A 25,067-nucleotide genomic window follows, 5' to 3' on the forward strand; every position below is an offset into this window, starting at 1 on the left:
AGCTGTCTGAGGTGTGGGGGCCTCTGGCTCTGGCTGGAGAAGCTGCTGTTGGCAGAGCTCTCATACAGGGCAAACTGAACAACACATGCCAAGCCACACGTTTATACACAGTAAATTGGAGGTCTTAGGCAGCCATACGTTGTAAGAATTTTCATCTCGTAATCCACTTGTCTCTGTAGCATATGTATGCACAAAACATTATTACAGCATTTTTTTAATAAATGGAATAATAGCAGTCTTAGTGTTACATATAGGAGATTATCATCTTCAGTGATTGTGTGTGCACAGCTTGTGTTATCAGAAGATTAAATGAATCTTAAGGAGACTCTGCTTCACAGTGAGATTTGATTTTCCCCTGCAAGAATGCTTCTTAAATTATTGAGCCTTTGCGCTTCCACTGCAAGCAACGTTTGGCAGTACGAAACCCAAAAGGAGCAAAGTTCTGAACCAACTTACCTGTCTTGTCAAATCGCTCACCTTGACTGAGTCGAAAGGGCCGTATCGCTTTTAACATACGGGATGAATTATGGGCGGATTAAAGGCTTCCTCCTTGACTGAATGCAGTGGGGCTCTGCGTATGGAGCGCGTCGCGGACCCGGTGACGACGTCAGCGCTGTACGCCTCGCTGGCTCTGCAGCGGCTGCTAATGACACGGCCTCAGCCCCTGGTAAGAAGGGCTGCTCAGAGCTACTCCCTGTTTATTCATCTATTTTAGAAACCTTGGCACAAGGGACCATGAAAACTATCACCTTACGTAAATCCTCATAAGCTATTCATGTTACCAGACAACTTTGCGCGTGCTATTTGATTCACAGTCCTCGGCTCCTTTAGTTCTTTCACATATTAACGAGTTTGATCACTGCTCCATATAAATGAGGCATAATCTGAAGCTGTCAGACCTAAACTGTGTCTTGAACATAGACTAAGTGAATATATTCAAATTTCTCTTGAAAGCTAGGAATATTTATAATAAAACTTGTCAGAGCTTCAGTTAACAGTTTACATTGGAAGTATTTTGGTTGTGAAATACAAAAACAAGTCCAAAAATGACTTTGTGAGCTGATATTACATTTGCCTTGCATATGGAAAACTCATGTTGTGATTTCAACAACAAATGAGGAAATTGTCAAACTTCTATGAAAATTAATTAAGCTCAAATTCCTATGAAAATTAATTAAGCCCAAATGAAAATGCGTTAAAAGACTTCACAAATTTATACTGATGTGACTTGTAACAAGCACAATAAAAGAGCAACAGTCTCTGTTAGGAATGCTTTTAATTTTGGTTGTGCTGCCGCTTCTGTCATAGATTGAAACTGGATATATATTGAAGTGCAAAGAGTGGACTCTCTTTTTATATATATATGTATTTCTTTTTTAAACCTGTGATGTTCCTAGTGAAGTATGCTGTGTACAAATGTCTCCTGGCTCTTGTAGGCAGCAGACTCTCCCGTTTTCGCTTTGAATGCCGTTCAGTTTAGTGCCTCTCCCTCAGACTGCATTTGTCTGTGTTCTTCCATCCTGTCTGATAGAAGCCCATGTCCACACTGGGGCAGGGGCCAGCACGGAGGGAGCTGGAATCTGCTCTGGATTTTTGGTTGTCTCACTGTCATACAAGTGTGTAAACTTTAGGAATATGCTTTATACCTTTGAGTGAAAGAAGCATAGAAATAAACAATATATAAAAATTGTTATATGACTGAAAAAACTGAGTTCCTAACCTCAAAAGACACAAGAAGGGCTGGCTGTAATAACGAACAGTCAAAAGGAACAATAGTAGGAGCAAATTATGTCTTTTTTTAGCAACTAGGATAATATTTTGGAACTGAATGAAGGCTATAGCTGATGAATCTCATTTCCCTCCTTAGCTATATCAAATGCAGAAGACGAGTGTATCTCACAAGAGTATGTTGCCATGTTAAGAAAATTTAAACCCAAATGAGGCGTTATGGAATTCATACGAGGAGTTTCTGTAGCGTCTAAGTCCTGGGTTGAAAGGGAGAGGTCTGATTCTGCACAGCTTGGCCAGACTGCCTTGAGCATCCTTCAATTTTGGCCTGTACTCTCATGGCAAAACTGATACAGTTTAGCCCCTAAATTCAAAACATTGTCTTACCCAGTCGAAAACATTATCTCTGTCTAGTCCTGCGTCCAAGGCTAAGCAGACGCTTTAACCATCAGTTGAATCCAATGTGTGGCAGATTTCCGTAGCAGTCGCGATGCGAACAGGAAATTGATCCTCCAGCGCAAACGGCCGGAGTGCCAAAAGCTCATTCTTCAGAAAGATAATCAGGCAAAAACGTTGCAAGTTAATCAGTTCACTTTCAGTTTAGTATTTACATTCAGTTCAGTTTTAAATAAGCATTTAATTAGTTCTTAAAGTGTATTTACAAGCCTTCTTGTTGGACCTCGGAGATAATGAATGATGCCTGTGATTTTTGTTTTGTTATTGAAAAGTGAAACCAGATGCGGATTCACCATCCAAGTTCAGATTCAGGCTGGCGGAAAGCCATGGACGATAGGCGTTTTTATCATTTTGGGAGTATTTTGTGCACTGTGCTAGAACCGACTGTTGCATTATGGAAGGACGTTGATTCCACAGAATGTTTAAGTTGCTGGAACAGAATTCAAACACGTAAAACAGCAGAATCCGATTCCTCTGTTCAAAAACAGAGGAAAAATGGGATTAGTTTGTGGTTAATTTAATAACTTCCAAAGCTGCCATTGCAATATACCTGTATTCATTTCTTATGAATTGCGTGGTTGTGCTATTTAAGCCTTCTTTTTGTCCTTTGGGACCTAATTCTTGTTGTGGGTGAGAAACCAAGCTCCTTTTTAGGTTGGAAATCATCATGAGATTTGAGGCAAGGATTATGCCCAGCCATTCCTGAGTCATTAAATGGCATTCGGCAGTGGATTTTCTTTGGAGTCCGTGGATTCCCTGCAGGGCCCCAAGGCTTGACCCAGTCTTGCTGTTGCTCCTGGCTGCTGCAGCTTATTTTTTTTCACTTGCTCAAGGTTTGTGCGGTGTTGAAAAACTACTAGAAGCCATATCTTCTGTCGTGGCTATATAAGAAATATCCATTTTAGATTTACTTATTAAAGCAGCTCTGTCTGCTGTCTTACATGTTTTGCCTCTTGGGACAATCTGTTAAGGATCCTTCCTGAGGGGATGCAGAGGGAAAATCCTGCTATGTTTGTGAGGCCTTTCATCCACAGCCTGTCTGTACACTGAAATAAATAGAGCGTTCACCTTTCTGTTCATGGATTCCTTTCAAACACAATTACAGCGTCACCTGTGGCATCCCGATTCATCAACATCTGTACTAAGCACTTCTGAATCTTGTTGACCACTTATTTTAGAGGATGATAAATCCCTGTTCTCCCAGAGCAAACAGATTTAATAGAGCAGATTTTTTTTCTTTGATTTATGTTTGCTATGACCAGAAAGCAGGATTTCAGCATCCAGTAGACAGTGCTCCACAATTACAGAATCCGAGGCAGGCAGTGTCAGTTTTGCTTGCTGTATGACAAATGGTGCAAGAAGACTTGGTGGCAGTTTATGATATGTTCATATACTTATTGCAGTTGTTGCTTCAAGATTAAACTTTCTTGAAACCTAGCTTTGAATTTAGAGGACGCCTCTGTGTAGACATGAGCTCAGTAACTTACTGGATAGAGAATGAAAAGAGGCAAAAAGAGCCCTGTGTATTAGACCTGAAAGCAAAGATGAGATGTTTCCAATCTGTGTAGTCTTTAAAAAGTGAAAATATTGTGTACTGTACAAGGTTTGGAAGATTACTCTGGACTTTTGAAAATTATTTTTATCCCTCATTCTGTAACGTCGTGAGGGCATAAAAAGCAATCCTGATTGCATTTTAATGAGCCACAATATTAGTCCACAACAGCTGAAGAAATTAAGGAATGACATGCTAAATTGTGACTGTGTGGTAAAAGCAGGTAAACAGCGTAGAATAACCAAAATCAGATTTTGGTTGATGGAATGGGAATGTGGTGACAGCCCGTGTTTGTGTATTGTCACAATAAACGAGTATCTGAGTTGCAAGTATTAGTGATGATGAGTGCCATGAGACTTCATTGATCGTAAGATGAAGTGGCTTGTGCAAGATGGTATCCCCAGCTGCTGCTTACTCTTGGCATCGTCTGCTATCGGTTTGCATGGCTTGGAAGGGGTACCGTACACAATGATATTTATGGGATATCTGGGCCTGTCAGACAGCTAACCATTGCATCATTTGTAGTTAGAGCCATGGGACAAAGTCCAGAAATAGTTGTATGTTCTTATTGTTGTCATTACATTAAATGGGACTTGTCTAAATAATGAAATCCTAGAAAAGCAACATCTCACTTGAAAACCGTGTGTCAGTAGGGCTTTAAAATTGCTTGAATATGAAGAGGATGTTACAAAAAATAGGTGGATGCTGCCAACCTAAGGATAGGAATTGATGTTTTTTAGAACAGATGTCATTGATAATTTATAGATGGCTTTAAAAATTAAAGTTTATATAGAAGCCAGCTTAAAAATGAAGTGTTATCAATGCTGTAAGTGCATTAGGTACATTAAGCAAAAATGTATGCTTCACTCGACGGCATTGAAATACTTCAGAAGTCAGGAGAAAGCATGTCATTTGCAAGTCTGGTTGTTTTCAATATTAAAGGCTCATATGAGTCTGCTGGATTTCAAATAATGTAGTTGTGTTCCTAGAAAGTCTTTTGAAAATAATAATTGTTGATTTTATTTCTTACACTTCTGATTGAAACGTGAAAGTGAAGTGCGGGACTCCTGGAAAAAGGAACACTTGAACATCTGAAAACATTAAGTTAGGTTTCTGTTTCAGTAAGCTGTAAAAACTCATATTGATGCCCTCCTCATTTTAAACCCAGCTTGACAGTCCACTCAGAAAGCAGAAGGCATCTGCTCTCTGCACTGGGGACAGTATCACAGAGCTGGGAAAACTACTGGAAATCTTTCTGGTGCTTTTGTAGAATCAGGATTTCTTCTTTTTTAAATACACGTTTTGTTAAACTGATCCATCTAAAACTAAGTAGGGGTTAATACACACTTTGCTAAGTAAGAAAAGTAACAACAACAAAACAAAACCCAACCCGAGGCTCAGCCCAGGAAGATGGGAATTCTGAGATAATATTCAGTGCGCGCAAAGGGACAATGCTGTCTCTTGTCACTCTCTATATTTAGCTACCATGCTCATATGCAACTTAAAATACCTAGAATAGCAAGAAGACATTTTTTTCCCCTTCATTTGAAGTGGTACGGTGTAGGGTTGTTAATTTTGGCTTATCACAGCTGACACTTGAGCAGGGGGGAAAAAAATAGTGGTTGGAAGGTTTAACTCTCTCCACATGTGCCCCTTGCGAGGAGCCCTCTTGACTCCTGTGAAACTTTCTTGGCTGTCTTAAATTATGTGCCCCCCATTTAGGAGAAGTTCACAGGTCATTTAGTTGATTTAAAATCCATTGTTGTTTGTGCAGCTGATAAGGGGCAAAAAAGCTATTAGTTAACAGACCTGGTTCAACTAAAATTGTGAATAGTTCTAGCTTCCCACTTGCATCAACTGAAATTCTCCTTATAAGTTCATGCAGACACTGTAATTTATATTTTAATACTCCAGTTTACATGAAAATGAGCAATAATTTTCACATTTTCAGGAGTGTTTTGTGCTGTTGCAACGTAAGTTTTTGTGTTTTACCTAGTAAAAGATACTGAAGTATTTCTGTATGACAATCTGGCAAATATTTGTTTTATGAACTTATCGCACACTTCAGTGTGCTGGTTTTTAATGGGTAACACTCCAGAGGGTCAGTTAGACCTGACAAAAAAACTGGGCAGAAAAATGGCGGAGAGCAGAGTCCTTGAGGAAATGCGGGAGAAGTTGTTTGTGGGGGAATGACCTGGGCTGGTCGGCTCACGCTGACGGCTGGCTTTCCCGAAAATGAACTTGTGGTCACAAGGAGAGTGCTCAGCACGACAGGGTTGGGGGGACAGGGAACAGAAGGGCTGTGCGGTGTCGCCAGGCTTGCCTGAGAAAGCCCTGCTCCGGCGGGGAGGCTGGCAGGGAGCGTGTCGGCAGGCGGGCCGGCGGCTGCGGGCAGGGAGCCGTGCCTGCTGCGCGGCACTGGGAGCTCACCGGTCAGAGGAGAGGGAAGAAGAGCCGTAAAAATTAGGGGTCTAGGTCTGACACGGCTGGAAAAAAAGCAGATTGCAATCCAGAGAGCTGTTCTGTGGAGCTGCCTTGCTCGCCTCTGGTGCGTCTAGAACTTGGTCAAGGAGTTTTTGTCATGCAGTCCTTTCCCTGCGTTCTGCACAGTTAAAAAACCACATGGAACAGAACTGAGTTTGTTCTTCCCGTAGGAGCTGACAGTTGTTTGTCCTTCCATTATCTGATAATGGCGATGAAACATTTCCCCTTTCTTGTAACAACTTTGACAGCAGCGTCAGAAATAATGCATCAGACGCCCTTGCCTGCTTTGGCGGATCCATGGCAGGAGTGAATTACCTCAGTCCTCAGACGCCGCGGACCATTCGAACGCTGCACGAGCCGTTCCAGGCACCGAGGTGGGAACTTCACCCTGGCACTGCCAAGCAGAGAGAAGCTTCTGGAGGTGGCCGGTGCTGAGGGGCTTTCTGAGGAGGGGGGAGAGCTCTGGGGGAGTGGAGGAGGCAGCTGGGCTTACAGAAAATCACAAAAGCCCAAGGCTGGTTTAGACTTCAGACTCACGTGGAAATAAATGTCGGTTAGCGGTGGGAGGGGATGCGGGGTTTTGGTTGTTTACCACTTTACTATACACAAGAGTAGGGGTGCAGTTGTAATAGTGTAAAGATATTTATTTCTTTTCCGAGATGGGATTCACTATTCTAACTTGCAGATGCATCCAGAGTGATGAAATTTCACTGTATTACTAGCATTAGAATAAAATAGCACCATTTTCTGATTTGAAAGTTGCCTGTTTCTCACTGTCTACTGACATGTGATGTGGTGGAGACGCCGTAGACATGCGTGTTACGAAGAAGGTGTCGGAGCAGGGCAGGCTCCGAGCTCTGCCGGCAGCAGACTGCTTACCTGAGGTGAGGTGACGGTGTGGGACGGAGAGCGATGCTGAAATCACCTTCCTCTGGTCTAGATCTAAAGTGGAGTCAATTTAATTTTCCCATCTTTTCAAGTGGTTTGCAAAAGGCTTGGTGACCCCCAGCCCCTTCTGTGGGTTGTCCAGTGTCTGTCCTCGTTTGCTGGTAGGAAGAGCAGGTATCCTACAAAACCACAGCCCTGTTAGGTTATGGGAAATCCTTTTTTAAAATGAGAGAAAGTGTATCAAACCATGTATTTTTCTTGAGTCTTAGTAAGGCGAGAATTCAAAATCAATTTAAAAAATGAACTATTACATCTTTTTATAAGCATAGATGATCAGGATCCTGTAAGTAGAAGTTGTGAAGTCAAGTAAATTGCTTAATTAATGCTAATGCTGAGAGTCCGCGATGTCACTTGTCCAATTTGCCTTTTTTTTTTTTTCCTAAGGATGATCTTCAGTGTGTGCCTTGCCCTAGCTGGTTCAGAAATGTCAGACTTTAGAAGGCTGTAATCAGCTGGGAAAACTTGATATGCTTTGAGTCTTAAGAGGTCTTATTCAAATATTGCATTTCCGAATAGCGTTCCTTTAGAAATGTAAAATAACATGTTTTAACTGCACGGTGTTAATATGCAGCTGGCTGAGATATAATCTCCTCCGAACAGTAGCTTTTTCTTTAGCTTTTGTTGTCTCTGCGTACCCCGAGACCCTTTCGCGGGACGGCGTGTGAGTGTGCTCGCGTCTCGTGCACGCAGCTCGCAGTTCTCCGTGGCTCGGGCCCGCGGTTTGTAGCCATCGGGCCGTGTTCATCATCTGCCGAGGGTTCAGAGCAGCTCGGGGTCGTTAGGGCAATTAACTGGTGCAGGCATCTTGCACGGGAAGAGGCTGGCTGTGGATCTTTGCTTTAAGTAATATTTAAAAGCAAACCCTTATAGTATTTTGGAAGGGGGCTACTCGTCAGGATTATTTCTTACCCATGTTTTTTCAGGCAGTTGTCAGCCAGACAGAGGAGAATTACAGAACTTTCAGCAAAAATTAGTAAGGGAATGAAAATGTGCAAGGAGCATCACGGAGCTGCACGGCTCGGTAGGAGCGTGTGAGCAGGTCTGTGGAAGCGCTGTGGGCAGTCGGCACTCAGGGGTTGTCAGCGGGCCTACCACACCGCTAAAACGCCAAGGGGTTTCAAGTCTGGGGTTGGTTAGGAGATTTTTATTTTCTTTTTTTCATCACTGTTGCATTCCTGTGACTCTGGACGTGAAGGTCAGGGACTCGGTAGATTAGTAGGCACAGTGAAATGAAACAGTAACAGCATCTGGAATCTCTGAGGCAGGAAGATGCCATCTTCTCCCTCAGGACCAGGTCTTCCCCTGGGAAGCGCCTTCTGGATTTTAAATGCTGTACAATCTTAGCAATCAAATACAGTTATATATATATATATCTCGAGAAATTCAAGCAAGTGCGGTAAAGAACAACTGTGCCTATAAGCCAGGCTGTAATTCGTGATGCTATTTCCTGACACAGCTCCTGGGAGAGCAGAGCGCTGCAGACCCCAGCTCTGGTACTGTGGACATGTCCCCAGCACCGTCAGGGCTCTTGTTTGGTTGCTCGCCTAGTGCTGTGCTGCTGCGCTTTGACAGTGTTGTCAGTTGGTTTGGTTTTTTGGAGGTTGGTGGTGAATTTTTTTTTTTATGAAAATGTTTTTGTGCCTGTGTATTTTCCTTATAACAGGCTTCAGAGAAAATTGTTTAATAAAGATGTTTCTGAACAAGTGTTTCTTCACGTGTCTCCTCACTGGAGCTTTCGAGATGGTGCCGTCTCCTCTGTCTGTCACGCTCCCCTGTTATTCGCTTGCGCGTACAAAACTCGGTATTTACTTTCAGCCTTTCAGGATTGTTTACCCAGGTTTCACTCCTGGGTTTGAGGAGCTGTAACCTTACCCATTCTGAGCCCTCAGTGCCACTTGATGTCCATTTTGAGGTGCGTTAGGAGTATTTAGCTTAAAGTTGTTACTTGAACTTGGTGTACAGAGAAGTTTTTTGATCCAGCTAGAAGAAACCTTCAATATTGTATCACATATTATCGCCTTTGATGTAGTTAAGCACCTTGTAAAAGTTACCATATGTATAAAAGATGGTGATTGCCAGAGTTTTTAAAATAGAGTATTCTTCTGGATTAAAGGGTGTTGCAGGCATTCTTGGCATTCCTTTGTAAGTCCCTGCGTACATCAGTCAGTGAGTCTTGACCTCCCCTCTTTTTTTTTTTTTTTGTGAGTGCAGATTTCACTTCTTTTACCAGTTTGTGCTAGACTTCTCATGACACTTGGCATTAATTGATATTTCAGGTAGCAGTAATGGAAGACATCTGCTGCCCAGCGAGGTGCAGGTCTTGGATAACAGTAGAATAGTGTAAATGAAAATGTGAGCTTCACAGCATCTCCTTCGATTCCCCTCATATATAGAAATGTACTCCTGAGAAGCAGAAGTTGTTAACAAAATTTAATTTTTAGTTAAGTGTATCTTAATTCAAGTATTTTTACTATCTTGTAAAGAGTGGGAAAGTGCTTTTGAAGAAAGTAGTTGATAGCTTATGTCTAATTTAGCAGTATTGCACATCAAGGAAGTTTGCCATCAAGATAGGAAGAAGGTAAAAAGTTTGCAGGCTAGGTTAAAATGATTGTAGATAACTTGATCTGTAGTTGCCATATATAGTCATACAAGAAAAAGTCTGCACGAATCCTCCAGACGTTTATGGACTGCTCTGATTCATCTGTCAGGGCCAAACAGCTCCAGCCAAGAGATAGGGAATTTGTTAAACTGCCTGAAGTTCCCCAACTGCCGGAGCCCAAAGGAGTGGTTCTGCCTTGTGAAGGGGCAGAGGAGGAGGGAGTGGGCAGGGAGGACAGTGCACTGGGAAGTCTCTACTTTTGGTAAGAGTTTCAAGAAGATGAGTAACATTCTAGAGCTCTTAAAAAAAAAAAACACCAACCCAAACACACACAAAACTTGAATTCATTTCCGTTGCTATCATCAAAAGCTGGCTTTCTAAATTTAGCAATTTCCTATAGATACTCAGCTTATGCTAGCAACAGTAAAACGTTTTCCTTAAGTGCAATTTGTCACCTCCCTCTTCTAAGTTAGCAGAAGATAAGCTTGTATTAATCCTGTTGATTTATTATTATACAAGTATGTCTCGTTTTAATCTCCGATTGCGTTCATTGTGATTCAGCGCTGTGCTCACGTGCCTTTAACGATGGGAAAAAAAGTACCCGGGAACAACAGGCTGTGCGCTTGCTCCGTCTCTGCCTTTCCGTCTCTCCTTTTTTCATCCTCCGTTCTCTGGGTTTCTTTTCCTGGGCTTTTTATCTCTTTGTCCCCTGGCCCCGTACTGGAACAGTTCACAGATCAGCACATGAGTTTGGGAATTAGTCCCAGCTGAGACTCTGTATGACGGCTGTGAGAAGATGCTGCCGCTCAGGAGCGCTTTATGTGGGTTTTTTATTTCTGAAGTTCAGCTAACAAACAGTAAATGTATTGAGTAAGTCTGCAGTGAGGTTTTGCTTTCTTTCGTCGTGATGATTCATTTGTATCTGCTGTGTGCTACCGAAGCACACGCGTTATAGGCCTGAGCGTGTTCGGTAGGAGTTTTGCCAGGAAGCGTAAAGGCAGCAAAAGTTTGTTTTCTCTGAACTGCTTCACTTACTGAAGCAACACGAAAAGATCTGCGCTGTGTTTTTTTATGTAGGTCAGAGGATGACAGATTAATTTTGAGGTGTTTTTACCACATATGCTAAATCAGATGTAGTAAACCCTTTGGGTCTATATCCTGATGGTTTTGAGGTTGTCAATTTTTTTTTTTCCTCTTCGAATTTGTCATCTTTGTAGGAATCCGAAGCTGTCACTTCAGCTGCATTTAAAGGGCGATGCCTGCTGAAGGCACAGTAACCATGAGCCGCAGCAGGCTGCTCGCCAGGGACTCCCTGCATGGGAGAGGTGGTGAAGAACATAAAGATGGCAAAGATGACGGTCGCGAAAGTTTTAGCAAACGTAGGACGTGGATTTGCAGGAGAGCAGGCTTTTCACTCTGGCCCTCATGAAACAACTTGTTTTCTGTAGGAGCAACTGGCCGTTGAATAAAACTGAACGGTCAGGATCAAGATTAAGTGAGCAAATCTTACAAAAAGATGATTAGAGAATTGCTTAGTATTGGATTTTCTTGCGTTGGAATCGTAGAAAACGGCTGACTATAATGATATAAATCAGTAAATACACCTGTGTTCTTACATACAGGTATGTCAGTATGATTAATGCATGGTCTGTTCACAGCTAGATTTTTAACCTGTGTTTAAAAGATAAGTAGGGAAAACAATTTTGCAATATCTGATGTCTCGGCAATGCACCCCTCTGCCCCCCGCCATTTTACCTATAGCCTGTAAGGATCTGTAAGGATGAAGCCTGGTTCCTTATTATAAAATTTAACACAGAATTATTCTTCTTGGAAACTTAACCTGACCTTAAAGCAAGATGCTTATGTTTTGGAGATATTTCCACTTGACCAATAACTGGTTTCAAAGCATGAATGTTTTTTAGTACTCTCACTTTTCCTAAATAAAACATTGAAATTAGTGATTTCTGAGTAGTCCTACCCATCTTTCCTTGAGACTGAGGAGAAATCCAAGTCTCATGAGCGCAGCGCTGCCAGACGGCACCCAAGTTTCTGATTTCATCATCTGCTTGTGGTGGAGGGAATGTGGAAAATAACAGGCACAATTATGGTTTCACATTAAATATTCTTCTTTTTAAATCCACCATGTGAAGCATTAGTCTGTTGTTTGAACTGGTGTTGTTAATTGGACCACAGTACTTAGATGCATTTTCTGCAGAGTCATGGCCCATGTCATTAGCTTCTCATTAGACACGTTAATTTTTAAGACTCATAATAATTACCTTTTTTCAGAAGTTCCCCATTTTACACCGAAGAGAAACCTCTGTTCCGCAGGCTGTAATTCTGAATAATCAGGGAAGCATTGTGAACTCTATCGACTTTCAAAGTGGAAAATGAGAGCACTGTAGTGGATGGAGAAGGAGATCCTGCAGGATGTGAGCTGGGAGGAGTGGTAAGGGTCTTTTTCATGGGAAACCTCGATTGCAGGGGCAGAGAACTTGCGGAACGACGTGGAGTTTTCGGAGGGACAGAGCGGTTCTGGTTAAAATTTGGCAAATGTAGGTGAGGCTTTTTATTGGGATGCACAGCTCAGCAGTCGGTTTGCTTTCCGTTTTACTGGGCAGGTGTACTCATCTCATAAAATCTGCAGGTGCTTAACAAAGCTCGGTACCAAGTAATTATCTTTTCTATATGCAGAGATACTGGCCTAAGCCCTAAGAATGGCGATTTCTGGGTTTCGCTGAGACGTGGTTGTCCCGCTGGCAAGAACAGCACGATTCAAAGATTCTGAAATATTTATTTGGCTGATCAAATGGTTTTTCATTACATAAATAAGTAGCTCCGCTGACCTGGGATGATACAGACCTGTGGTTTTTCCGATGACAAAGGCCTGTTGTGCCATGTTTGGTGTCTCCTGCAGCCTTCAGCGGGGACTGCAGGGTTCAACGAGAAAGCAGGACAGACTGTTAGCAGGAGGAAAAATCTCCACGGGGCCATTAGCCAGTATGTAGCCTTTTAAATTAATAGGTTTGTTAAAAGTGATGCTTGGTTTTCTGCGTGTAGTGGTGAGCTGTTAAATAAGTCATCCTTTTTCTTTTCCCCGCTACTGGAATTTTAGTGACCAGGCTTTATTTCCTTAGAATTAGCTTCTTCCAAAGCTCCACCTGAATCACTTTTGTTTGAATTAATTTTTTTGTTTCCTAGCAACTCTAATTTTTCAATTCTGAATTGTTTCTGTTCAGTGTCTTTTCTAGCCAATGTTAACTTGCTATTTTATAAATGACGGCAAGGTTTTAACATGATTCTAGAAAGCATAGTTCACAAAATTAGTTTGTAAAGTTAGTTAAAAAAATTATTTCTATTATATATAGTATATGTGTGTGTTTATATACACAGATACAGACGTATACGTGGGCGCAATAGTTCTTCTTTCACGCAGTAGATTTTTTAAACAGTTGTGAAGGTAACCAGTCTGTTTATACGTTGCTGCATAGGCACAGAGTAAACTTGTTAGCTTTTTGTTTATTTTAACTTGGAAGAAGCTCTAAGAGGATTGCATTAAGGCTCACACAAGTGAGTAGTTCTATTGAAAGTAAAGGGCCAGACCCAAGGCAACGTGGCAAGTAGGCACCTTCACAGATGCTCCATTTTTCTCATGCCGGGGATGAGCGCGGTTTGCCTCCTCGCCATGAAGGGGACCACAGGACCAGCCCCCCAGTGCTTGCTCCCTCCAGACTCCTTTCCCGCTGGCTTATTAGGACCCACGCAGTCTACAGAGTTTGGTAGAAACAAGGGTATTTCCACAAAGAAACTCTTGAAAGTTCTCGGTATGTCTGCTGCCGAGGCTCGGGGATTCTCATGTGGCTGCAATTTTGCAAAATGGTCTGAGGTGGTTAAACAGCAAAAATTCTGTCTCTTTTCAAGGAATGTCTTCTACTGTTTATTCTGTAGGCTGGTTATGCCCTGCTTCGTAACCTTTCTGAAGTGCGGGCTTCTCCCCCTGAATTACAATGCATGTGTTTTTGCTTAATATTCTGCTTTAAGCTAAAGTCTGCTCTCACTAAATCAGCCTTTCACAAATGGAATATTTTTTCACTTCTTGCTGGGTGGGTCCATACACTGAAAAATAGGTCAAGAACAGTAATCTAAATCTACTGCTAATAAATAATTAAAGCTAATGGAATTTGCACAAGATCTGTGAGCTGAAATACTTCAGAAAGTACTGTGCTGTACATTTTGCTACTGTAAATCAAGATTTTTTATTCAGCATTGTGCTAGGTTGAAACATATCTATAAATGTAACTTTAAAAGATTTTTTTTGTACAGAGACAATACTGGCATGTTAGTGTATTAAAATAAAAATATCATAGAAAATTGATAACATCATGATTCATTCTTTAACAGTCAGATTTCAAGTAAATACTTCAGCAGCCTTAAGCAATAAGAGGTTTTATATCTCATTAAATTGTAGTGTAAATTGAGCAATAAATTGTTTGCTCATCTGATTTAATTTGCCTTATATTTTAGGAATTAAATAAGTCATCTAAGCTACTGTGTAATACCTGTTTGGGCAACTGTTTGGGATTTCAGTTTCATATATTTTAGAGCAAAGCAAAGTGGAGCTTGTGGGAATTAATTAAACATAAAGACTTAAATGTTTCCCTTAGTACACTTCCAATCACATGTGCCCAGGATCTCTGGTGGAAAAGTTGCATGTTCTGGATTTTTTAATAATTGTAGGTGCAATTTAAATTTAAAAATTTAAAATTGGTAGGTGAGCGTCTGATTGAGTGATCCCAACTTGCTCACTAGTTTACCCATAGCAGGGTGAAGCATACATGCTTGTTGGCTCTCTCTTAATTAACCAGCAGAACTACTTACTGCTAATTATAGTCAACTTGCTGATTTCTGTGTTTCACAGTGGCGGGTTGCGTCCTTGAAGTATGTAATAATCCAGCACACCTCGGAAGTTGATGCCAGCATTCTTCCCAAATCCTGCATGCTTGGCTGCTTCGTGCCTCTCCCCCTTTCAGCTATATTTATATGAAAGAGCAGCTCAGCAACATTATCGAGATAATAGCTGCGGGGACGAAGTGTATGGAGCCCTGCCGGTGAGGGTACAGAGATAAAACATCCTCCCAGTCACAAGAAACAAATACGTCATGCCAGCACGCTGCCTCTTGAAAGAGGGGCTCAAACCTGGCCGCCAGTTCTTGACACGAGGGTTCCTCTTGAGGCCCGGCTATTGCTTTCTTAGATGTGGATTGACCTAACAAATACCCGCCCACACAGTCAATGTATACTGGGGTTTGTTCTGGGTTGGGTTTTTCTTTTTTTGTTTGTTTCTCCTTTTTGTACATACTCATAAGAAAGTATCTGGAATGACGATGTTCAGCCCTGCTGGTTTTGAGCGCGGGCCCAGCTGTTGGTTCGTTATTACGCGTGGGCTAACGAGGCAGGAAATGCGCAAGGGTAAGATGGCAGGAAAGCCGGAGCATCTCGCTGGTGATGAGGCAGCTCAAAAATAGGTTGTGACAGCTGAACTAATGTCGTCACCGACGCTGATAGAAGTGGGCTGCTTCTCATTAGGGTTTCTCTGCCAGGCGTAGTGACATTCACCAGCCACTGCCTCTCCCAAGCAGACGAGGTATAGAAGAAATCGTAGGAAATGGGGTGCAGGAGGTGTACGGAAGAACGTTGCCCATTTTGTTGGTTTTATTTTCTTTCACAAGAGCAGAATGCTTCTGTAGATGATAAAGGTGTACAGGTCAAGCTTAGCCTTGCTGGATGAGTTTATCAAACCAGGGTCATGGGGCTCTTGTTGTGACATTTAGAGATAAGCGTTTTGGAGGTAAATGAGATGGAGCAGGCTGCGAGGAGATCAGACGGTGCTGTGTAGCCTCAGACCTCAAGTAAATTACAAATATGGTGTTGGTAGCCTGACCATTGATATGTCCTTTGTACTGTACACAGTGTATTAAGATAGCAATAGATAAATAATGTAGTTTAGTTTTCAGAAGGATGCATTTGTTGCCCTGATTTTTACCATAGATTTATTCTCGGTTTATTTCCCATAGAGTTATTTTTAATGAGAATGGAAAGGGAGTTAAAAATGACTTGGATTCAGATTTCATTGTGTAGCTACTTGATCAAAATGTAAACTTGTTGTTTATACTCTTGTAAAGGCAAAATGGTGTATTAGCTTTCAGCTATCAGATGTGATTCAGATAATGATACAGCATCCTAATTCATCGTCTCTACTGCAGATACCGAGTTTGTGATAGAGCCTTTTTCAGAAAGCTGCTTTACCCTGATAAATCATTCGGGGAGAGAGACAACATGCATGTTTAGATGGCATGGAAAAATAGGCTAATAATGTGATTGTATAGGAGTACTCGAATATTTCAATGCATTTGTGTTGATAAATTATCATTTGTTTTAACATTCAATTGCGTGTACCCTTTTTAGCTGCTTTGCGTGATGGCAATGATTTGCTAGCTGTATGCGGGTGCTGGAGTCGGTTGCTTTTCCTGTTTTGATCCCAACCCAGGCAGTAAAGGCCACTACGCTTTAAACAGATAATAAATCATACAGTGTCCTTGCTAACCAACGTTACAGATTCCCCCGGGTCTGAACTGAACGTCTGTCTTGCTGTTCAGTTTAGTGCAAAGAGGTAAAATTCTGTTTGAGGTTAGTGTAATATTTTGAGACAAAGTCTGAGGAGGAATTTTTCCAAACTGCCAAAAATAAATCTCACCAGCATAGTTTTAGCTGGTGACTCGAGGCATACGTGTTCCTGACTTCTGTCTGTTTATTTGTACCTCCCTTTTGTTGTGAGCTGTCGAAAGTTTTGGTGCTGTTTAGCCAAGGGAGGAATTCTAGAAGCAGCCTACAAACTCTTTCCGAGGGGGGGAGAAAGGGAGAGGAGAAAACAAGAAATGGTGTGCAGAAGGTGTTTATGCCTTTAGTTCTGGAGTGTGCCATTTACCCACTTACCTGCATGGCGTATTTGGTTGCGTTTAAAATACTGGAGCAAATTCCTTGCAGTTGCTGTGCTGAGGCTGTTTGCTCTGTGAAGATACAGAAGTGGGATGCTCTGTCTCTGTTGTTCAGCTGCAACAGATTTCAAGTTATTGCGAAGATTCAAACTGTCAAAGCATTCTGCCCTGTTAAACCGTGTGCTCTGATGATCAGCATGTCCCAGGATTGCCCTGGATTGATTACTATGGTAGAGCTGATTGCTCGCCAGTGGGACTGAATCACTTTGAGCTGCGTTCTCCTCTATCATGAAATGCTTTCAAATCGGTTTTGCCAACAACAAAAGCTGCTGTCTAAATCAAGCACAACACGTTTTCCCATTATGGCACAAATTTTGCTTGGTAACGTTTTGATTGCTGAGTGTTTAGCATGCTGAATTTGCTAAATGAAGGATTTGTGGTGATCAGATTTTGTATTTGAAAGCTTTTCTCCCTTTTTGACAGCTTGACCAACTGTTTTCTTGGCTTTGGGACGCCCTTTCTATGTCTTTTTTTTCCCCCTGCTTCTCTCCATCTTCTCTCTGCTATAAAAACCACCAATATCTCTCATTATTAAAGACGAATATAAAGGCAAAGTGCTGACAGAGTTTATATCATGACATAGAAAGTGCTGCAAATCCTGTCTTTCAGAAGTTGGTACATGTCCGACGACGCAGTTCAACGGCAGGCGCTTGGCTAGAGCTCGCCACACGCACAGAGAGGAGCGGGGCTGACGTGCCCCTGCCTCCAGAGCTGGCTGTGCTTTACCCCACCGAGGGCCGTTGCGGTGCTTGGTCACCCGCCGGTACCGAGGGTGATTGCTGATGCTTGTGCCGTGTGCTTAGGCAGCGGAGTTATGCCCTGCTCCGGAGAGCCGTGCGAGCGGGAGGCTTGGGGCTGGTCTGGAATTAGATCGCCTGTATTTCTGCTTTCAGTTTTGACATCGGTTTGCTGGCTGGCGCCAAACTAGTCCGTAAATTCAGAGGCAAGACCAGGGACAGGAGCCCTAAAGCTGGTGATTTCCTACCAGCTGAGACTTTTATTTCGAGAAATGTTGCTTTGCTTCGATGGTATAATTTTTCCTGATTTTATAAAGGGTGCCAGTATCCTGATTGTAAATCTGATGTCTCTGTTTGTAATTTCACTGTGCATTAAAACCTGGCAGGCCAGATCTTGGCCTGAATGCGAGCGTTTATTTTGCCATTGATGGTTATTGTTACTTCCTTCAAAGTCATCATCATCAGGTTACAAAGCAAACAGGTTATAAAACGTGCAAAGCCCTCTGGTCTCCCAGAGTAGCCAGGAAGTGGGGAAAAGCTGCTCAACCTGCCAGTTCGCTTTCGTAGAGGCATCATTTGTAGATGTTTGTGATATACAAGGACAGTATCTACCCTTCTTCTGTCCTAAAACAGACCGCAGAAAAGAGCAGGAAACATTTAGGTGACTTGACTTGGTTTAAGAACAGAAGCGTTGTTTGGTTTGGTGCCGAAGAGGGAGCTGATAAAGCTGCAACATTATCCTTAACTTGATAGGGATTAGCTGTATGTTAGTGCAGTAGCCATGTAAGGAGTGAAATTTGGCTGATCATTTGTCTTTGATAGCTTCATTTGCGTTTGGCCCCCTAAGCCATTTCTCAGGGAGTGGGAGAACTACTGATGCTCCAACTCTCTGCATGACTTGTCATTTAAATGACAAAAATCACTTCTCTCAAAAGCCTACTTTTCCTTCAGGAAAATCAGATTAAATCTAGGGCTGAGGGTGTTTTGGTGAGTGATTTAATGTCTAATATGTTGTATGACTCTAGAAGTAAAAGTATATGTATCGGAAAAGAAAATCTCCCAACTTTCTAAGGTCACCTTCTTTTCCGAGTGGCCCAGGGCTTCAGCAGACCCTTTTTACATGGAGAAAATACTTCAAAGACCTCTTTATGGCTTCTTGCATGAGGTTCAGGGTAGCTAGGGGACTGTGGCCTGTGTGAAGCTGGGAAGATTTCATGGTTACTGAAGCAGTTTGTGGCTGTCCCAGTTGTGAGCAGTATTCTCAGAGCATCCTACCACTCTGGGTTGGAGGGGACGTCCAGAGACCGACTAAATCTCACCTGGCCCTAAAACTGGGTCTTTAGCACCCGCGCTAGGTCTGGTCAGCTGTGCCTTCACAATCTCCAAGGATGGGAAATCCACCTCCTTGCTGGGTAACCCACATCGGTGCTGCCCTCCTAAATGAGGTAGCATCATGTTACTGGTTTATACCTCGTACAGATTTACTTCTGGCTGTAGGTGTCCTGTGAAGTCGCCGCTTGTGCCTCGTCAGTGGAATTCCACAGCAGGAATAGGAGTCTGGCATCTTGGCTGTGCGTGAATAATACAGTGTCCTCTGCAGAGTTACAGGGTTTTATTCTTCAGGCATGCACATAATGGGAATTCTGAGAATTTGTGAGTGAATTAGACCCAAACCTGCTTAAAAGTGGAAACACTGAGAATTTTATGCACGATAGATACACCTCTGTTGTCCTAAATTATCTTGGTTGCTAAGTAAAAATGTACTGTAAAATTTTAGGGTGATTCTATGGGCAGTATTATAATGAATTTTATAGCACTAAGTGTGTTGTAATTCTGAAGAGGAATTTTTGAGTTATACAGAAACCAACAAATAATACTCTCTTATTCGATGTGACTGTCTCCAGTTCTCTGATGGCTACAGTCAGAGCGCTCTTGAGAAAATAATAAACAGAATAGATCTTCTACGAAATGGCAACGCTCTCAGTTGAAGTGATGGTCCGAAGCCATCTTCCTTTAAGCCTAGCTTCCTTTTGTGGGAATTTCTTTGGCGTGAGTTCAGAGGTGTAGCTGCTGTTTAGGTAGATAGAGGCATTTACTTCTAATCGCATTAGTGTTTCGGCTGAATGATGAGATTGAAGACATTCAGTGCTTACCCAACATCACTGGAGGTTTGTTAAGCAATACTGTTTGCAGCAGATACAGGTATATGTCAAACTGGAAATGCAGACTTGTTGAAAATTATTTCTGTGTATACTTTTATTTTAATCAAAGCGCCCATAAAACATGATCAGGATTTAAGCAGTATTTCAGAACTGAAAATAGTATTAGGAAAAACTTGACGATGACTTGTCCTTTCAGATTTTTCTGATGAAATATCTTGCTTCTGTCTTCTAGGACCTGCGCAAACAGGTAGCTCCATTACTGAAGAGTTTCCAGGGAGAGGTAAGAGCTTGTGCTTCTCATGGTGCTTTCCATATTGCTTCACATCAGTCTGGTGTGCTGGCAGTCTGTCAGCGTGGCCGGGTGAGAGCGTTGCAGGGGTTCAGCCCTTCGCGTATTGCTGTGCGCAGGGTTTGTGTGTGATACGCTGGGCTTGCGCTGGACAAGCTGAACTGGTCCAATCACTTTGCGTTCAGCACACCTGAGCATAAGGTCACCGCTGCAGCGACTCGGGTGGCACAGGCTAACTCGCTGTGTCTCAGTGCCTTGATGGTTTGAACGCGTAATGAATGCGATGTAACATACGTATACAAAAATACGAAGATACTACAAATAGTTTTCACTGTAAACCTTTTCAGCTGTAAAACATTGTATTCTAGCGGGCTGGATGGAAAACCTTAAGCTGGCAGGTGTCTGTTGGAAAACCAACAGAAAGCGGTCACAGCTCTGGTGCTGGCTCTCAATTTAATTTCTCTTCACACCACTCCACTAAGAAACACATGATTAGAGTGATCACAAGTTTAAAAGCCAACTGTTGTTATTTTGAAGAATTTCTATAGGAAAAGGCAGCTGGGCTAATTACAGAATTTTACATTTTAGCTGTGGGCAGCACTGAAGCGCTCACTTCACGTGAGTGCGGAGGCCAGATGGGAGCTGCTGTACTGCTTCTAGGAAAATGCCATGTATGAAGTCTGCAGATTATTTCTCCTTATAAAGATCGGTGCCTGCCTGAGGTGGAAGATGCAGGTTTTAGCTTACACTGTTACACGTTTGTAGAGCTCTGCTCTTAAAATTAGTGGTGTTAAAGCAGCAACACTCTTAACTTTCTCAGTCTGTAAGCTGTTGGCTGATTTTATAGTGCTAAAGTTCCCATCAGAGCACAGAGAAATTCAGGAGCGTGTTTTCAGAAGTCTGAATAGGGAATTACGTTCACAACTGTAATGAGGGTTGCATTTCTGATAACTTGTACATTCTGGTAATATGTATCCCAAATAGGCAATAATTCCTCATCTTAAAAGCAGTATGCTATTTTTTGTTTTACAACCCAATTTCCCAAGTATTGCTAGAAATAAATAAATAAACAGGACAACTTTGTCCTTGATCTATCTAGTAGTAATTTGTGAGAACGAAGAATGACTTGTGCGAGTCCGTTTGCCAATGGAAATTTACACTTTAAAATTGCTCCGAGTGGATTGCAGTGCTCTTAAAACCTTTTCACTTTAGTTTCAAGCTTGCAATGCACTAACTGAAAAGTGTATGTGTGCTTTCAGCACTGTTCTGTAATGACGAGAATGTCTGAAGATCAAGTAAGAATCATAAATCCAAATTTGGCTGCAGTGAAGGAAGATTCTCCTATTAGATCTCACCTGTTGGAGCCAGCTCACTGTTACATTGGTACGGCTCATGCACACGCCTCGTCTGTACCATTGCTTCATTAATGTACAAGTGAAGTTTATGTTGGTGTAAATTCAACCTCACAAATTACAAGAGTAAAATTTGTTGGTAAAAATTGTGCTGCTGAATCTCATAGCTGGTGATTTCAGTCTTCCTAATCTAGACAGGGTTTTAGAAACCTAGAAAACCTGAACTACTCACGATTGACGACATAAATGCAGAACGTTAAACTGTGAATTGTGCTATTTGATTATAGATGTAATTACTGTATCTTGTTTAGGAGACAAATACCAAGAATATTAGCCCGTTCTGTTGAGTTATATTTTATTGTTCAGTATATAGATTTGGTCTCTGTTTATTGTTAAGGCTGACTTTCTGAAACACCATGAGATGAATGCTCCAAGTAGCTGGAGAACAAATTGTGTTAAGCGTGTCGGCTTCGCTCTGTTTCCTATCCACTGGAGATGCCTCGACTGACTCTCCCCTGAGATGGCTCAGCGAACAGTATTGCTGGGGCAGGACGCCCGCCCCACGAGCCCCACAGGATTGCTTTATGCTAGCGTGAGCATGACCTGGCAGGTGATATCTAATGTCCTGGGAGGAGGTGGCAGTGGGACCGTTTGGTCACAGAGTACACATACTTCGGGCCGTGAGCAGGGACAAGGAAGGAAGAATAGGGAGTGATCTGCTCATAGAAGGTCCCCTGCTTCTATTACATAGACTGCCGTTTTCTGCCCCAGACTAGGATTTTTTTTTTTTTAAACCAACAGTAGTAAGTAAATAAAACAGAGGTAAGTGGAGAAGTGATGAAGACGGATGTTTTCCAGAGTCCCTTCTGCTGGAGAGCGAGCGTCCTCGGGCAGCAGGTGGGGAATGCTGCAGGAGTGCCCTGGGCAGCGAGGCTGGGGAGGGGTCTGGAGAACAAGTCTTAGGAGGAGTGGCTGAGGGAGCTGGGGCTGTTCAGTCTGGAGGAGAGGAGGCTGAGGGGGGACCTTATCGCACTCTACACCTACCTGAAAGGAGGTTGTAGAGAGGCAGGTGTTGGTCTTTTCTCCCAGATAACTTGCGATAGCGTGAGAGGCAATGGCCTCAAGTTGTGTCAGGGGAGGTTTAGATTAGATGTTAGGGAAAATTTCTTTACTGAAAGAGTGGTCAGGCACTGGAACAGGCTGCCCAGGGAGGTGGTGGAGTCCCCATCCCTGGAGGTGTTCAACAAACGTGTAGATGTGGCACTGCAGGACGTGGTTTAGCAGGCGTGGTGGTGCTGGGCGGATGGTTGGACTCGATGATCTTAGAGGTCTTTTCCAACCTATGATTCTATGATTGCGGATGGCATTGCCAAACTCTGGAGCACTGCCTTCTCCTCACTAGCTGCTCATACGGAAACTAGGAAAAAACGGTCTTGCATGATGCAGCTTCTCCATTTACCATGCAGGAGAGTCTCTGCCACATTTTTGCCTGTGACTTCTGTCTCCTACTGCTATTGCCCCATCCTTTTCTTGATCCCTAATGACAGAACTAAGTAGGTGCTTTTTGCGTGTCCGAGCAATATTCAATTACGATTCTACCTCAGCAGGGAAGCAGGCTTTTGCAAATCCCGGGTCAGATGACTGTGCTCCACAGGGCTCTGGGCACCAGGGAGGGCCAGAAGATCAGAACGGACAGACAGCTCCCTAATGAGCAAAGGTGTTTAAGTAGCCTCACATGGATATTGCTGTGTTCCTGCCTACCTGAGGACTGGCTCTCTACCTCCTGCCCTGCCTCAGCACTTCTGCTAGTGTGATGCCGCCGTGAGCAGAAAGTTTTCTTTTTTCCCCTTTTTTGCTGGCCGAGTTTTCTGCCAGGTCGGTTCGCTGAAGCAGCTCCCTGCAGGCTCCTGCTGGGCAGGGGAAAGGCCGGGAGAGCCAAGCCAAGGGCAGGAGGAGTGCAAATGTGCCAGCTTAGGTTGACTTAAACTGTCCTTGAACTGTACCCTCAGCGAGCCTGACGTGACTTGGAGAGAGGTTAACTTCAGCTCACGTATTTAAATATCCTCCCAAGCACGCTTTATGGGACATCTGCTTGTAAACCTGTGGCTAGTTCACTTTTTAAAATAAATCCATGGGTCACTTCAGCCAATTTTTCTTTTCAGTTTGAACATGGATATTGATACTTTCCCCTCCCCATATTTTCCAGTTGTATAATATGAATTTATAAATAAACCCCACCCAAACCAGAACATTCTGTATTCCATGGATATTTATCTTCTTCATTCAGATGAAAACTGCTCCAGTTATCAAATATCCAGTTTCCATTAGTAGTTGGAAATAACTTTTTTTGTATAGATCTCAGTGCTTTAAGTAACTGGATTTTTTATGATGATAGTTAAAGTAAAAGCATTATGAAATGGAATTTAGCGTACTACAATTTTTAAAATGCATTCCTAGATCAATGTGAGACCCCATTAATTCATCACTGTGGTACAATTTTATTATAGTACTTTTTCCTCATTTAGGATTTTAATGGGAACTTAAATGCAGGTTTTTATTAAATGAACAGAATGTTGTGTCTGATTCAAAGCTGGTAGTATTGTTCTTTTGATTTTTGTGGGTAATTTTCATGGAAAATTTAAGGTCTGGATGGTGTATATAGGTTAATGTGAACAAGACAGAAGTCATTAATTTAAGAGGTGTAAAATTCCTGTCGTTTCTATCTTAAATGTCTTTTTTTGTTGTTGTTGTTTTCTTACCATTAGCCTGAGGATGCAACCTATTAATAGTTTGCTTACCATATGCTGCGCTAAATACAGGACAGAATCAGAAAAGGCTAAAGAGCGTTATCGTTCAATCATAAAATGATCATGTATCATGTGCAAGTTGGCAAGGCACTCCTTCAAGCAACCATCTAAATAAGCTGTGTTCAAACTGAGTAGGTCATTGTGCGTTATCATGTTTACATCAGTGCGTAGATGTTTGTATATGAAAAAAACCCCAAAGAAGTTATGTTCTTGGGCTATGTTAATTTACAGAACTGAAGTTGTGGTATGGAAATCTAATGTTGGAATCTGTATTTGTGAAGTCATCAAATAGATATTTTAAGGCTGGGAAAGGATTTCCTGAGGTCATTAGCATTCTTTTCATGTGGCATAGCAGTACTGTCCAGCAGTAATGCAGTAATCCCTCGGTTGGAGAACCCTTTAAGGCACATACTCCAAAACAACGCACTGGACTTTGCTCCTGTGAAAACTATTTCTCGTATTCTTCTCACAGAGCAAGTACTTTTAAGGGTATTGCCATTCTGATGAGACTACTCTGGCTCCCCACTTAGCTGAATTGCTCTTTAAACTATTAATTTGGTCAGCAGAGTAATTTAATAATTTTCCACATGCAGACAACAGAAGCTAAAAATCAGTTTGGTGTGCTGGAACTAGTAATCATGCCTTTGAAGGAGTACTCTAATAATGCGTGTGCCTAAACAGCTTCAGACCTACTTTCCTTCTGCGTTTCGAAGGAGTATTCCTGAGATGATAGTCATCTTTTTTTTTTTTCCTACCCCCTTTAATTTCCTTATGTTAAATTTACAAACCTAATTAATACAATTTCTTTCCTGTAGGTTCGCTCCATGATGACTCAATTAGAGTAGCAGCAGAACTGTGGTTCAGTATTCAGGCCAGCTTCATAATTGAAAACACATTT

The 25,067-nt window shown here is 42.3% G+C and overlaps 1 protein-coding gene across 4 annotated transcripts in view; it reads left to right on the forward strand.

Moving 5' to 3' along the window:
* CUX1 (cut like homeobox 1) overlaps window positions 1–25,067 on the forward strand; it is a 283,847-nt gene that overhangs the window by 92,779 nt on the left and 166,001 nt on the right. For all 4 annotated transcript variants that reach the window (XM_075439947.1, XM_075439944.1, XM_075439945.1 and 1 more), the window contains exon 3: window positions 19,954–20,001. In XM_075439947.1, the coding sequence (XP_075296062.1) occupies window positions 19,954–20,001 (48 nt within the window). The remainder of the gene's footprint in view (window positions 1–19,953; window positions 20,002–25,067) is intronic.

The sequence above is a fragment of the Opisthocomus hoazin genome, chromosome 20 (assembly GCF_030867145.1).
Source record: "Opisthocomus hoazin isolate bOpiHoa1 chromosome 20, bOpiHoa1.hap1, whole genome shotgun sequence".
NCBI classification, from domain to species: Eukaryota; Metazoa; Chordata; class Aves; order Opisthocomiformes; family Opisthocomidae; genus Opisthocomus; species Opisthocomus hoazin.